Here is a 13,642-nt window from a genome sequence, read left to right on the forward strand (position 1 = left end):
CAACGATTCCGCTCTATGCAACTGGCTTTGGTGGGTAGGTTGTTTGGCATTTCTTTTTCTGTTTTGTCGGGTCGTGTTTGATTCGTGTGTTTCTGAGTGGGCCGGGCTAGGTAGGGCGTGGTTTGTTTGATTGTTTATGTTGAGGTGTGCTAGGTTAGTTTAGTAGAGTACCAATTCTGATAGCATTGACTTGGAAATTACATTTCAATAATCTCCGAAGTTGCTCATAAGCTTTGATATTGTTCTCATTTCCATCCCATGTTTGAGGCCCTGCGCGAAGCTCTTGACAAGCAGATGGTGGAGACTTGCCCAGATAGGCAATTAGGGCTTCCTTCGAACATAATCGTCCTTTCCTCACCAGGTGCCATTTATGCTCTATAGTCAAGTACTATATTGACCTTAGATGACTATGCAATGTTTCTATGTAATCAATTGTATTACTTAGGAACATATTTTTTCAATAGAAGAAAAAAATCCACTTCATTAAAGCTCACTAACCCGATCCCACCGACACCAATGGCGGCAATGATACCAAGTTCCATCAGTAAGAACAACTCATCATGATTCCTAGCTACGATTAGACATTTGGCAACACAATCGGCAAATACATCCAGTTTTGGACCTTGGTTTCTCCAGGATACAGTTGCCACTGCCTGGATATTGAGTACTTGAAAGGCAGTACATGTCAACCCCGTAGCTAGCCAGAACTGTCCTTCGGCGAGTGAAGGCCAGGTAATAGGAGTCGGGCTCAAGCAGCTGTCGAGGGCATCAAGCGAACTATCGCCTGAATCTTGCAAAAATGGGAACTGCGTCACATTACCCACGTTTGGTAAAGTTATGGCGTCGTTGTGGGCCGAATCCACCTGTGCCTTTGGAGATGATCGCAAACTCAAGCTCGACTAACGAACTATTCAGACGGGCAAAGACAAATACCGTTCCAACCTTTTTGGTATATGCTGCGCACCTCGTGGTTGAAAATATTGATATAGTCCTCCAACCATGAATACATACGGGTCACAGTCGATGGACGCCCCTCCAGCCGAACAGTCGGGTCCCTTGATGAGCAGGCCAGACATTGACACCGGATGTTTGCTGAACGATAGTCCAATGCTTTCTATGGAAACAATGTCTACGGCCTCCAACTTGGTAAGCTTATTGGCAGGAACGGATATGGGGAATAAATTCAATGTGGCGGTCACGGGGCCGAGGGAAATAGATGTGTCGAGAGAAATAACGATGTTCCCATCTTTATAAGCAAGTTCCAGCCCGGCCCCGTTTGTTGCAGATTTTGCTTCATTGTCCTCCGTATCATTCTCGTTAGTTGATGTCGATACATTCTTGTCATCTTTCGCCTTAGACTTCATATAGAAATCGTAGGCCAAAATGAGACACGGAGTTCCAAAAGAGTTGTTATTAACAATGAAATGGGAGCTGGATGTATGCAGAACAGGGTCAACCGGATCTGCATGAATACCATCAATTCCTGATGTACTTCCATGGCAAATCTATTCCTGAGTCTTTATCCACATCCAATTCCAGCTCCAACAAAAACGGCGGGAACAAAGATTCTAAATCGGCAGCGAATGAAGACGCAAAGTGACCTAATCTGTCGTTGCCTTGTCAACGTCTGGGTCGTACGATACATGTAACTTGGCTGAGAATTCCCAATTTGAGGATTTGCTGTAACTCAGGTTGGATCTCAAGGCTAGGTCTATATTTTCGCTTAGGTGAAATAGGCCATCAGCTTTGAAAGTGTCTCCAGTAGAACTTCAAGAAGTCCTATCGTATATATATATATATCTATACCCAGGTATATGTGTGTGTGTATGTTATGTTGAGGCGACATCTGGAGGAATATAGATCTCACCAAGCCAGTATCCGCATCACTATTCTTTGTTAAAAGGGAATATAGATTTTCCCCTCTCAAGGCTTCAACGGAAGCCGAGAGGAGACCAAACGGCCAGAATTACAATCCATTGAGCAGATGCATAGAGGCATGCGATTGAACTTCTGCGGCTACTATAAGGCACCAGTTGACCTGCAGAGTTTGAATTCCACTGCTGTGCTGTGCTGTCATCCAACTCGCCATTCTTGATCAAAATCCCTGTTACTCCTTCCATCAAGTCACGTCTGACGTCATCCAGCGAAGTTGGGTCTGGGCTAGAAAGCGCTTTCTGGTAGTCCTTGATAATTTGCGGGCTTTTGGATGTCTTCTTTGAATCGGCTACTAGATTCTTGGTAGTGGGAAATGTATTGAAGAACTCTTTCACCATCGCCAGAAACCCCCATGTAAAACGGAAAACAAGTAGAGTATATTCGGTTGGCTGGTTTTACAGATGTCTTCTCAACGTACGAAAACTATGGATTGAGATAAAAAGATAACTTCAGGTACTAGTTAGTATGTCGGCCACGTATAATATTGTTGCTACGACAAAGGAGCGAGGCTGATCTCTCGAGTACAGTGGGTGCAACCTTACTACTGGCAGCACGACATAGTTTTCTGGGTGTTGATGAGGCGTGGATGAGGCTGTGGGATGGGAAGGAGACTAATCTGTCGTATACGGCTCTGGCGCGGTATTTGCAGATGAGGAAGCCTTTGAGGTTGAGGATCGAAGCCAGGCTACATAGTTGCCCTGCTATAGTCATAGTTTGTAGGAGAGTACAACAGATACAGTTTGTATTCCTTAAGAACAATTTATACGCACACACGCGCAGCCAACCAATCTTATCCCCCATCTCTGTATAGTCTCCTCGACCAAGGAGAAATAGAAAATGAAAAATGAATCAACAACCACTTTTCACAATAGTAACAGAGTCGAGGATATTAGAAACAGAAGAAAATGAATAGAACCCGATACGTAAACACCGCCCTTGATCAAATCAAAGTGAAACAGCAGAAACCAAAAAGCGCAACATTAAAACAGAACCCAAACCCAAGGGTAATCAATCAATCAATCAATCAATCAATCAATCAATCAGAAGAGTGGTCGGATGAGGAGTGGTAAGAAACAATATAGAGCTGCTGTTCCACCTCTTGTCGTGTCGATATCGTCAGTCGATAAGTGTACAAGTCCAGCTCGATTGATTCGTGAAGACGTCGGAAAGTCGGATAAAAGGAGAAAAAGTGAAAGAAAATATTTAAGCATCGACCTTGCCCTTCTTCTTTTGTTCGACCTTGAGCAACAACGCACGGTTGATACGAGGCAAAACACCACCATAAGCGATAGTGGCGCGAATCAGAGTGTCGAGTTCCTCGTCACCACGGATGGCGAGTTGCAAGTGACGCGGTGTGATACGCTTGACTTTGAGATCCTTGGCGGCGTTGCCTGCCAATTCGAGGACTTCGGCAGTGAGGTATTCGAGAACGGCTGTGACATAGACGGCAGCTACGCGTGTTATTAGTCATCTTTGTAGTGAAAGTTTCACAGGCGTTCGACCATACCTTTGGCACCGACGCGCATCTTATTTTGTGTGTTGTTCTTGAGGAAACGCTTCACACGACCGCAGGGGAACTGTTTGAGTTGGTAGGTATCAGCATGGTTGAATTTGACCAGACAAAGTAATCGCAAAAAAGCCCCAGCTATTCGACCAATACACGCGACAAATAATACTAAACATGAAGTCTCCAAGGACTCTTTTTTTGGCGAAATAAAAGAACAAACATCAAAATCAGGCGCATCGACTCGACGCGTAAAAGTCGACGGCTTGCACATGTTTCATCGCTGTATCCGTGTCGCATAACAATAACATCGCAAAGGAAATCAAAATAAGGTGTAAAAGCGATTTCCAAATCACCAATAACATAAAAAATGACAAACTAACTAACCTGCAAGCCAGCCTTTGCGCTGTGAGATTTCTGAGTTTTCCCCGCCGCATCCTTGCCAGGGGCACCTTTTCCACCGATGGACTTTCCTTTACCGCCAGCCATTTTTTCTTATTTCAAGTCGAGTAGAGTATGTGTTGAGTAATAGATTAGAATCGCGATGGGCGTGGTGATAAAGAGACGTGTGGATGGTGGTGTGTGGTGTTGAGCGGGTAAGAATTGGTGATAGCGCGCGCGTTGTCGGGGGATTTTTTTGTCTGGCTTGTTTTTGTTGGAGAAGTACCAATTTGTCTGAGGAGGCTGGTGCTGCGTTGGAGCCTGTTCCTCGGTTCGGCCAATCAGCGTGCGCCCGCGTCCGGGTCTTCCCTGTGTCCTCTTCCAGTGCTGTGGTATGGCTCGATCAAGGGTCTCTTGACATGGCTGGCCTGGTAGTGATCGTCTGTCTGTTAGTGAAGCGGAGAGAGCGTCTGCTGGGAGTCTGGGATCTGTTCTGTCCGATTGCGTGTGGTTGAGGAACAGCCCTCTGCCGTCCAACGCTCCGTCATGATCGATCAGCTAGGTGATTCGTCATAATGCGACAGTCCCATAATGGATAATTCTGACAGAGACGCCAGGGCACAATTCCCTGTCAGGGACATTTCACTAGCAATCCAGTGAGGTATTTGAGATGTTGTTGGCTGCATTCTTGATCGAGATGCCTCGAGACGCTGGCATGGAGATCCGAGAGTGTGCCCGGCGCACAGCAAATCGCGTCACGTGCCACTATCACGTGACGTGCACAAGCCGTGGCTGAAATGTGGGGGAAGCTCTATCTTATCCGCCATATACTACTAGTTGCTGACTCGTTATGGGCTGGCTATATTGTGGATTTATTCAGCTGCTAAGACCATTCACTCATACCACGGATTCTGTTATGTATCAAAATGACTAGTTTGCTGGTATCTGTGGCGCCATCGTAGAGCTTCCAAATCGTTCTATGGATTAGATTAGCTTCCCCGGTTTGCGGCTGTTTATTGGTTCGCTCTGTCCGCGGTGCTCCGCCGTTGCCACTGATAGTGGGCTCACGTGACTGCTTTCCTGCAACGGGCAAAGTGTCCTCCTTCCTCGAAGAACATTTTGTCTTTCCGTTAAGTTTGGGAGTCAACGAGATCAACTCACGTCCAGTCTTTCGTTTGAAACTACGTCCATTTCTTTTGAGGAGTCATCTAATCCTGTTTGATACCACCTTTTAATTTTTCGGGTTCCGGATACTTCGCCTCGTTCATCATGGCTGCTCAAGTGTGAGTTGCGGTCTCCTTTTTCTCTTACAGCCCAAGATCATCCTGGACTACTGCGTTCATCGCACCGGAATGAACAATGCTTACGCGATATAGTACCAACCTCGTCATCATCCTCGGGATGATGCAGGTCTCCAAGCGGATTCCTTTCGAAAACCCCGATGTGCTCCTCGGCGTCCGAGCTCTCTACATCGTGTCCAACGTGCTCATTCTGGGCATCTACCTCTATGTCCAGTCCAAGATCAGCAAGAAGAAGGGTATATCTTCCTCGAGATGGATTCCAAATGTGAAGGTCGGCGGCTGACTCATCAATGACAGATTTGACTACACTCAAATACGTTGAGCCCGCCCCGATGGGCTCCGGCGAAGAACCGCGTCCCGTGACGACCACCGTCATGGAATACGATAAGCAGCAGCTCCGCCAGCTGATGCGCTCCCAGCTCATGGGCGTTGGCATGATGGCCGTCATGCACTTGTACTTCAAGTACACCAACCCCCTCTTGATCCAGTCGATCCTTCCCGTCAAGAGCGCGCTCGAGTCCAACTTGGTCAAGATCCATGTCTTAGGAAAGCCGGCCACGGGCGATCTTCAGCGCCCCTTCAAGGCCGCTGCTGGTTTCATGGGTATGGGACAGGGTGAGATCAAGAGCGACAAGGCTTCGATTGAGAATGCAGAGAAGAACTGGCGGGGTGGTGTCAAGGAGGAGTAAGCTTTTCTTCTTCTTCTTCTATCTTTCTTTAGACAATTGCTCTTGGATAGTTCGATAGGGAATGGTCCATGAATATAGGGATTATGCTGGTCTGCATATGTATTAGATCGTTCTTGCTTGCAGCCTGAATATATATGATATAATTACCATTGCTCATGGAATTTCACATTTCATCTCTACCTTGGTTTAGTTGGCTCATTGTGGGACGATCCTCGACGGTAGAGTTTCCGCACATAGGTAGATGTTGTGACATGTCACATTAGTAATGATGCTTGCCACAGCTGGATGCGACCGGCAGTCGGCACGATGTGGCTCTGCGTCAATTTATTGATGCATTTCTCATCAGCCTACAGTCAGACCATCATCAGCAGACAATGAGAAGTTTTGTTTCTGGCATGACCCATGTATTCAGATCCAGTGGACGCAAGCTTGTCCGATACTGTTGACCGGCGGATGGCCCCTTACTCTTTATAGCTGGGTCTGCTACGTACATGACTCCATGATGGTTTGCCGTACTGATGTGGACGCTCAGTGCCATAGTCTGAATACGCCCGTAATACCATTTTAATTACACATACCTACTACGCAGGTACTCTGGGATCTGATATCATCACAATCATCATCGCCAATGCCATGATCATGATCCGACTCCAGACCTTGATCGGGTACAACCGCACACCGCACAGCATAGCCTAGGCTATCCGACAATCAATTGGGAATTATCGTATCGCCGGGAAAACTCCATCAAGCGATGAAGGGCAGTACGTGCTGCGATGAAAGCGAATGCGACCTTCTTATTGGCCGTGTCGGCACGAGTCTCGACCTGAGTCGTCAGAATCTGAAAGCTATGCACAGTGCTACGTTCCTGTTTTGCCCGGTGGCATGAAACCGGACGGGTTCGATCTAAAGCGGCATACCCCCTCCGGAATTGGTCGAGGGAGGAGAGCAGTCGAAGAGAACGCTGGCGAGAGAGGATGTGAATAGAATCACTAGATACAGAGTATTGGGATTTAAAATACAGATGACGGAGCACTGCAAGTCATTCTGGCTAAATTGTATTATTATTGTATCGATAGTGTGGCCGCCCGGTGAGACAGAAAGAGAGCGGGAGCTGTTTGCCCCAGGGAGACTGGGAAGCTAAGCTAAGCAATGTGGGTGACCCAGTCGTTGCGTCAACAACAGAACATTCACCGAATGTGCCTCTTTCGTCAAAGCTACCCCGCCAGGCCACCCTTTCTTATTAAGACAAAATCTATCTCCTGATTTTTTTTCCCTTTCCTTCTCTTCTCTTTCTTCTCTACACCCATCAATTCAACTTCCATCCACCTCATTGTAAGTTCTTACAGCACCTTGCTTCATCTGCTTCATTGCCTCGTCGGGGAGAAAGAGCTCGCACTGATAAGCTTACCCCGCCACTAGCTTCGAATTTCTTCCTCAGCAAACAAACTACTATCACCGCAATCATGGTTACCAAGGTATGTCGCGTCAATGCCCTTCGACACAAGGCCCCAAAGGATCAACTGACGGTATGGCAATAGGTTGGCATCAACGGTTTCGGCCGTATCGGTCGTATTGTAAGTATTTGTCCATCCTGGAGCTGTTAGGACAGCTGGGTAGTGATGACGTCGAGCTAACAACGAGCGAATAGGTCTTCCGCAACGTGTATGTTCACGATCGAAACCATTTCTCTTGATTGAAACACAATTCTGACTGACTCTAGCATCGAGCACGATGATGCTGAGGTTGTCGCTGTCAACGACCCCTTCATTGAGACTCACTACGCTGTACGTATCCTTATCCGGGCATCCCGGGTGTCTTATCCGCCCCTCGCCATGGCGAGAAACTTCCTACTCGACACTCACTAACGATTAATAGGCCTACATGCTCAAGTATGACACCCAGCACGGTCAGTTCAAGGGCACCATCGAGGTCGAGGGTTCCGACCTCATCGTCAATGGCAAGCGCGTCAAGTTCTACCAGGAGCGTGACCCCGCCAACATCAAGTGGTCCGAGACTGGTGCCGCTTACATTGTCGAGTCCACCGGTGTCTTCACCACCACCGAGAAGGCCTCTGCTCACTTGAAGGGTGGCGCCAAGAAGGTCGTCATCTCTGCTCCTTCCGCAGATGCTCCTGTCAGTCCTCTCCCCTTCGTGGCCCTGTGGCCTGTTGCTAACCTATGTAGATGTTCGTCATGGGTGTCAACCACACAACCTACAAGAGCTCAGACACCATCATCTCCAACGCTTCTTGCACCACCAACTGCTTGGCTCCCCTCGCCAAGATTGTCAACGACAACTGGGGTCTTGTTGAGGGTCTCATGACCACCATTCACTCCTACACTGCTACCCAGAAGACCGTTGATGGTCCCTCCGCCAAGGACTGGCGTGGTGGTCGTACCGCTGCTCAGAACATCATTCCCAGCAGCACTGGTGCCGCCAAGGCTGTCGGAAAGGTCATTCCTGCCCTTAACGGAAAGCTCACTGGAATGTCCATGCGTGTTCCTACCTCCAACGTCTCCGTTGTTGACTTGACCTGCCGCACTGAGAAGCCCGTCAGCTACGACGAGATCAAGGCCACAGTCAAGAAGTACGCCGAGGGCGAGCTCAAGGGTAGGTCATCCCGTTCTACTCGAAATACACAATACAATACTGACTATGAATAGGAATCATGGGCTACACTGAGGACGACGTTGTCTCCACTGACATGAACGGCAACAGCAACAGCTCCGTCTTCGATGCCAAGGCTGGTATCGCTCTTAACTCCAACTTCATCAAGCTCGTCAGCTGGTACGACAATGAGTGGGGTTACTCTCGCCGTGTTGTTGACCTCATCGGTAAGTCTTCTCCAGTCGGGCCCTTGGGAAAATCATTTGGAAAATCAAGCTAACAACATCTAGTCTACATCTCCAAGGTCGACGGCAACGCTTAGGAATCAGCGGCCACTCTTCGCAGTATGCTCTAAATGCTGAATGCTATCCTTGCCCGAGATAAAGGGAAGGAAACTCGTTTCAATTTTTGATCTGATCTGGAATGAGAGTTACGAATTGGCAACTTATGATGTGCTCCGAAAATTAGAACGAGAATGTTATTATCTCTTCCAATGACAATAAATAGTTTAATGAATTGATGTTTTTGCACAGTCTTGCTCAAGTCAATTCGCAATTCGTATAGTCGTATTTACCCTGCGATACTGAGACTTTCAGAACATTCGTTTGGTTCAATGCCTAGGTAAGAAGACCAGTTATGTCTATAGGAACTAGAGAAGATAGCCTCTTTCACGCTCCTTTTTATTTGATACCATTACCTGAATATTATTGTTGTGTCAATTGATCTCTTTCGAAGCAATCGATGGAGAATAAATTACATGTTGTATGGAATGGGTAATATTGGCTGTATCATGTATTGATGTTTTATCACGTGCCAGCCAAACTTCCAAATTACTTAACACAGAGCTCTCGTGTTTCTGCCCTATTTTGCTATCACATCCCATCTGATTGCTCGTATGCATACATTTTATTAACAAATGAAATAGAGCTTTTATTTTCATTATTGAACTTGGCTTTTTGATTTTCAAGGGTCTTTTATTGACTATTGTTTATTTGTTACCTGTTTCCTGCCATTGGCTTGTTCTCTTGCTGTATCAACCGTCGCTTGCTGTCTAGTGTGATTGTTTGTTACTACTTGTTGAAGAGTTACCTGCTATAATTGTTACAAACTTTACTGGTTGTTGAAAGCCTGGCAGACTGTGTAAGAAGGACAGTGATCAGCAGGCAAGGGATCAATACCCATCGACTTGGCCAAACGCGACGGGAGGGAGGCCATGAGGGGATAAAGCTCTCGAACGGCCTGTAACAACGAGCCCGCGTCTCCATCTTGAGTTTATTTCTATTCAACATATCAGAGAAATGGATCGAGATGAAGATACGGTTATGCGGGATCCTGGATCTCTAACCAACATCCCATCATCTACCTCAGGCCCTTCCTCTACAACGCTTGGAGGCAATGTCGCTGGCACAGGACCAACTGACGATGGCGTGCAACCAGCGACATTGTTCGAAATGCCGAAGCTTCCTTCAGGTCTGATGTCGCCGCCTGCACCCATTACTATGGGCTCTACAGAAATGCCAGGCTTGACCAAATCCATCGAAGATGAGGGTCTACACATTATGAAATCCAGCGAAGAATCGGATAGCATCATGGAAGAAACCTCCGACTGGTCCGCCGATGACCCTGCGTCTGCGACAGCAGTGGGGTTGCCAGTCGCATCTCTGCCAACAGGGCTGTGTTATGATATTCGAATGAGATATCACTGCGAGGTTCGCCCCGCTGCTGAAGTCCATCCTGAGGATCCGCGAAGGATTTATTATATTTACAAGGAGATTTGTCGCGCAGGACTTGTTGAGGATCCAGATATTGTGGCGACACCCAGGATGCTTGCGCCCGTGCCGTTAAAGAGGATTGATGCGAGGAATGCGACCAAGGAGGAAGTCGAGTTGGTGCATACGGATGAGCACTATCAGTTTGTGTCGGATACTCAGAGTATGTTATCTCCCTGCACCGAATGTTTCAAGTCATCACGGACTGACGTTGCTAGACCTTCCTGATGAGACTCTGATTATGCTCGAGGAGACTCGTGATTCCATATACTTCAATCGACTCACATATGCCTCTGCGCTGCTCTCAGCTGGCGGCGCCATTGAGACGTGTTTGGCGGTTGCTACGCGTAAAGTCAAGAATGCCATTGCGGTGATTCGGCCACCTGGTCATCATGCCGAGCATGACAAGACCATGGGGTTCTGTCTGTTTAATAATGTATCTATAGCTGCCAAAGTATGTCAGCGTCAATTGGGGGAGGCGTGTCGGAAGATTCTGATTGTTGATTGGTAAGTTTCCTTCTTCTGGTCTTGTGGCTATGCTGATTCGAGAGAATAGGGATGTTCATCATGGTAAGCAGTAAGGGCCTTTCCTCGAGGGCGTTAAACTCACTAGCTGTCACAGGAAATGGTATCCAAAAAGCATTTTACGACGACCCTAATGTTCTCTACATGTCACTCCATGTTTATGCCGATGGTAAATTCTATCCTGGAGGCAAAGAAGGGAACTGGGATCATGTTGGCGAGGTTGCTGGGCTGGGAAAGTAAGTCAACCTCTGTCCGGCTTACTATTTAGAAACCAACAAGATACAGAAACATCAATATACCATGGCCATCCCAAGGAATGGGAGATGGCGATTACATGTATGCCTTTCAGCAGGTTGTAATGCCCATCGCAACCGAGTTTGATCCTGATTTGGTAATTGGTAAGTCATTTCGTTTGTTGGTTTCTGACATGTCATAAAAGAGGGAATCTCTTTGAAGAAGACCAGCATAAAGACTAACACAAAACAGTGGCCTCAGGATTTGATGCAGCAGCTGGTGATGAGCTGGGTGGTTGTTTTGTGACGCCAGCTTGTTACTCTCACATGACCCATATGCTGATGACGCTGGCTAATGGGAAAGTGGCCGTTTGTCTTGAGGTGAGCACCCTCTTCTCTCTCTCTCTTTGTTTTGGGATTTTCTCCGACAGTCAATTTATCCATCTGACACATCCAAGGGGGGCTATAATTTCCGTTCCATTTCCAAGTCTGCACTGGCAGTGACAAAGACTCTTATGGGGGAACCTCCCGCGCGACTCGCGGCCACAACGCCCTCCAATCCTGCGGTACAGGTTGTGCGAACCGTCATGGCTGCCCAGTCAAAGTACTGGCGTTGTATGTATCCAAAGATCCCAACGCAAGAGGGGTTGTTCACCGACCGATTTCATGGTATTTTCGCTCGTCTAAATTTGAAGTCTTGCAATAAGCTGATCAAGTACAGATATCATCCGTCAATATCAGGCTCAGCAACTCTACAACAACTACAAACTGACTAGTCTGTGGATCTATCGTTCCTCGATTTCAAAGTCGTTTGAGAATCAAGTTCTCGCGAGGTGGGTCGATTCTTCCTTCGCTCTTTCGTGATACGGAAGTGGCTGACATTATACAGTGCCAACTATGACAGGGCGGTGCCTCTGATCGTGATATTCCATGACCCGTGAGTTTCACTTGCTCGTCGCGTCGAGGACATGCGTGCTAACGTGGATAGCCCTGAGATGATGGGCGTACACCACCCAATCACAAACAAACTTGAGCCACACAACTGCTGGATGGTAAGCCACGATCCCCCTCAGAATCTTTGATTAGAGCGTTTCAACTAACTATTGGCAGGCCGACGTTGTCAAGGACTATATCGCATGGGCAACCCAGCGTAACTACGCCGTTATCGACGTCAACATCCCCAAATATGTGACTACAGATACTCCGGACGTTGGCAAATACGAGGAGGAAGATGCTGATCGTCCAAGTCAGACTGAGGAGTTGGCTGGATACTTGTGGGATAATTACATTGAGTATGATGCCAATCTCTCGAACAGTTTTCATAATGAGTTTACGCTAAATGCATAACAGACCAAATGAAGCCACCCATATCTTCTTCATCGGAGTCGGCGACGCGTACTATGGCGTGGCTAACCTTCTCATCAACCGAGGTGAGTTTACATTCTCGATTTGTATACCAGACACGGCTAATCCTTGAATAGACAGCATCTACCAACGCGTCAATAGCGTGATCTCCTTCGTCGCCGAAAACCCCGTTCGCGCTGTCGCGTCACCAACACAGACGTGGCTCTCGCGGTGGTACAAAGATGTATGCCTCAAGTCAAGTTCCTCTTCTACGAGACATGCATGAACTAATTCGTGGCGATAGAATTCTCTAGTCTTCGTCTCCCACACTCACGGTGTATGGCACAACGAAAATCGCCGCAAGCCCTCCAAGCGATACGGTCGATTGTTACGATCCCCTAAAACTGGGCTGAATGAGATGCTTCTCCACCATAAGCCAGAGGTGCTTACGTGGATTGATGAGCGGGTTAATGCACGGACGGGCGATGAGACGGAGGAAGAGGAGGGTGAGGAAGGCAATGCTTGAATAGCATGGCCATGAATTTGCAATGGCAGTGATTACCGGAGAATTGGTGTTATGCGCGACAGCAAGTAAGTTATTCGAGGCGTCTTGTGTATCATTTTGCAGCGCAGGAAGAGAGAAAGAGTCCACGCTGTTTAACTTGAGCTACCTTAATCAACAACGCAATCAAATGATTACGATATTCAAGCCTTGGTTCAATGTTTTCTATCAAACATGATTTGTTCAATCATCAAGCCAGGGCTGGAGGATTTCGATTCTGGCGGCGCTAGCACTACCGTATTGGATCAGGGGCATCTATAACTGTCTGTATCTACGTCGGTATGGACGGAGAGAATGTACCTCACGTAAAAATTGATTGTACCGCATGAGCGAGCATTGCGCAAAATGGGGTGATAGTTACCTAGGTATGTACGTAAGTTCGTTAATATATTAACTATATAATTCGGTACCAGTCGACAGATGAAACTGATACGGTAAGGAACCGACCAACATTCGCCTCATTCTACATACTTTGCCATCATCACCCTTGCTTAGTGATCTGCTTCATTTTCAAATGTTCTGCTCCAGATCGCTCCTCTGCTTTGTCCTCTTTCTTTTCTTTTTGTTTTCGCCATCTTAATTTTGGTTAAGCCAGTTACTACGGTAGGTACTCGGGCAGTTTCTGACAAGTCTTGGCCGCACTCGTACTATTGATAAGCCGAGGAGCTGAAGCGGATCACAGTCCGTGCTTTCTTTGAACTTGCCACCATCAACTACGTTCAATGTTAACTAACTTAGTTATCCTAGTAACGTTAGTTAACTAACTGGTTAACTTAACTTATTTCTTACGAT

General features: G+C 47.2%; 5 protein-coding genes across 5 annotated transcripts; 3 read left to right on the top strand and 2 right to left on the bottom strand.

Annotated features, from left to right (window-relative positions):
- Positions 1-1,931: 1,931 nt before the first annotated feature.
- On the bottom strand, positions 1,932-2,273 carry EYB26_005167 (uncharacterized protein; the record flags this gene model as incomplete). Its single annotated transcript, XM_054264457.1, has 1 exon — positions 1,932-2,273. The coding sequence occupies one exon, from the start codon at positions 2,271-2,273 to the stop codon at positions 1,932-1,934; it is 342 nt and encodes a 113-aa protein (XP_054120432.1).
- An 865-nt stretch (positions 2,274-3,138) lies between these two features.
- Positions 3,139-3,928, bottom strand: EYB26_005168 (uncharacterized protein; the record flags this gene model as incomplete). The annotated part of the gene is made up of 3 exons (XM_054264458.1): positions 3,139-3,386; positions 3,443-3,512; positions 3,827-3,928. The coding sequence occupies 3 exons, from the start codon at positions 3,926-3,928 to the stop codon at positions 3,139-3,141; spliced, it is 420 nt and encodes a 139-aa protein (XP_054120433.1).
- Positions 3,929-5,089: 1,161 nt separating this feature from the next.
- On the top strand, positions 5,090-5,810 carry EYB26_005169 (uncharacterized protein; the record flags this gene model as incomplete). Its single annotated transcript, XM_054264459.1, has 3 exons — positions 5,090-5,103; positions 5,197-5,357; positions 5,419-5,810. 3 exons carry the CDS (start codon positions 5,090-5,092, stop codon positions 5,808-5,810), a joined length of 567 nt encoding a protein of 188 aa, XP_054120434.1.
- A 1,463-nt stretch (positions 5,811-7,273) lies between these two features.
- On the top strand, positions 7,274-8,739 carry EYB26_005170 (uncharacterized protein; the record flags this gene model as incomplete). Its single annotated transcript, XM_054264460.1, has 8 exons — positions 7,274-7,285; positions 7,349-7,384; positions 7,459-7,472; positions 7,531-7,594; positions 7,686-7,943; positions 7,994-8,420; positions 8,474-8,644; positions 8,708-8,739. 8 exons carry the CDS (start codon positions 7,274-7,276, stop codon positions 8,737-8,739), a joined length of 1,014 nt encoding a protein of 337 aa, XP_054120435.1.
- A 976-nt stretch (positions 8,740-9,715) lies between these two features.
- On the top strand, positions 9,716-12,814 carry EYB26_005171 (uncharacterized protein; the record flags this gene model as incomplete). The annotated part of the gene is made up of 14 exons (XM_054264461.1): positions 9,716-10,349; positions 10,405-10,693; positions 10,743-10,756; positions 10,809-10,947; positions 10,997-11,109; positions 11,198-11,325; positions 11,403-11,613; positions 11,666-11,777; positions 11,834-11,881; positions 11,933-11,996; positions 12,055-12,236; positions 12,295-12,374; positions 12,426-12,532; positions 12,593-12,814. The coding sequence occupies 14 exons, from the start codon at positions 9,716-9,718 to the stop codon at positions 12,812-12,814; spliced, it is 2,343 nt and encodes a 780-aa protein (XP_054120436.1).
- Between the last annotated feature and the right edge of the window lie 828 nt (positions 12,815-13,642).

The sequence above is a fragment of the Talaromyces marneffei genome, chromosome 4, assembly GCF_009556855.1.
Source record: "Talaromyces marneffei chromosome 4, complete sequence".
NCBI classification, from domain to species: Eukaryota; Fungi; Ascomycota; class Eurotiomycetes; order Eurotiales; family Trichocomaceae; genus Talaromyces; species Talaromyces marneffei.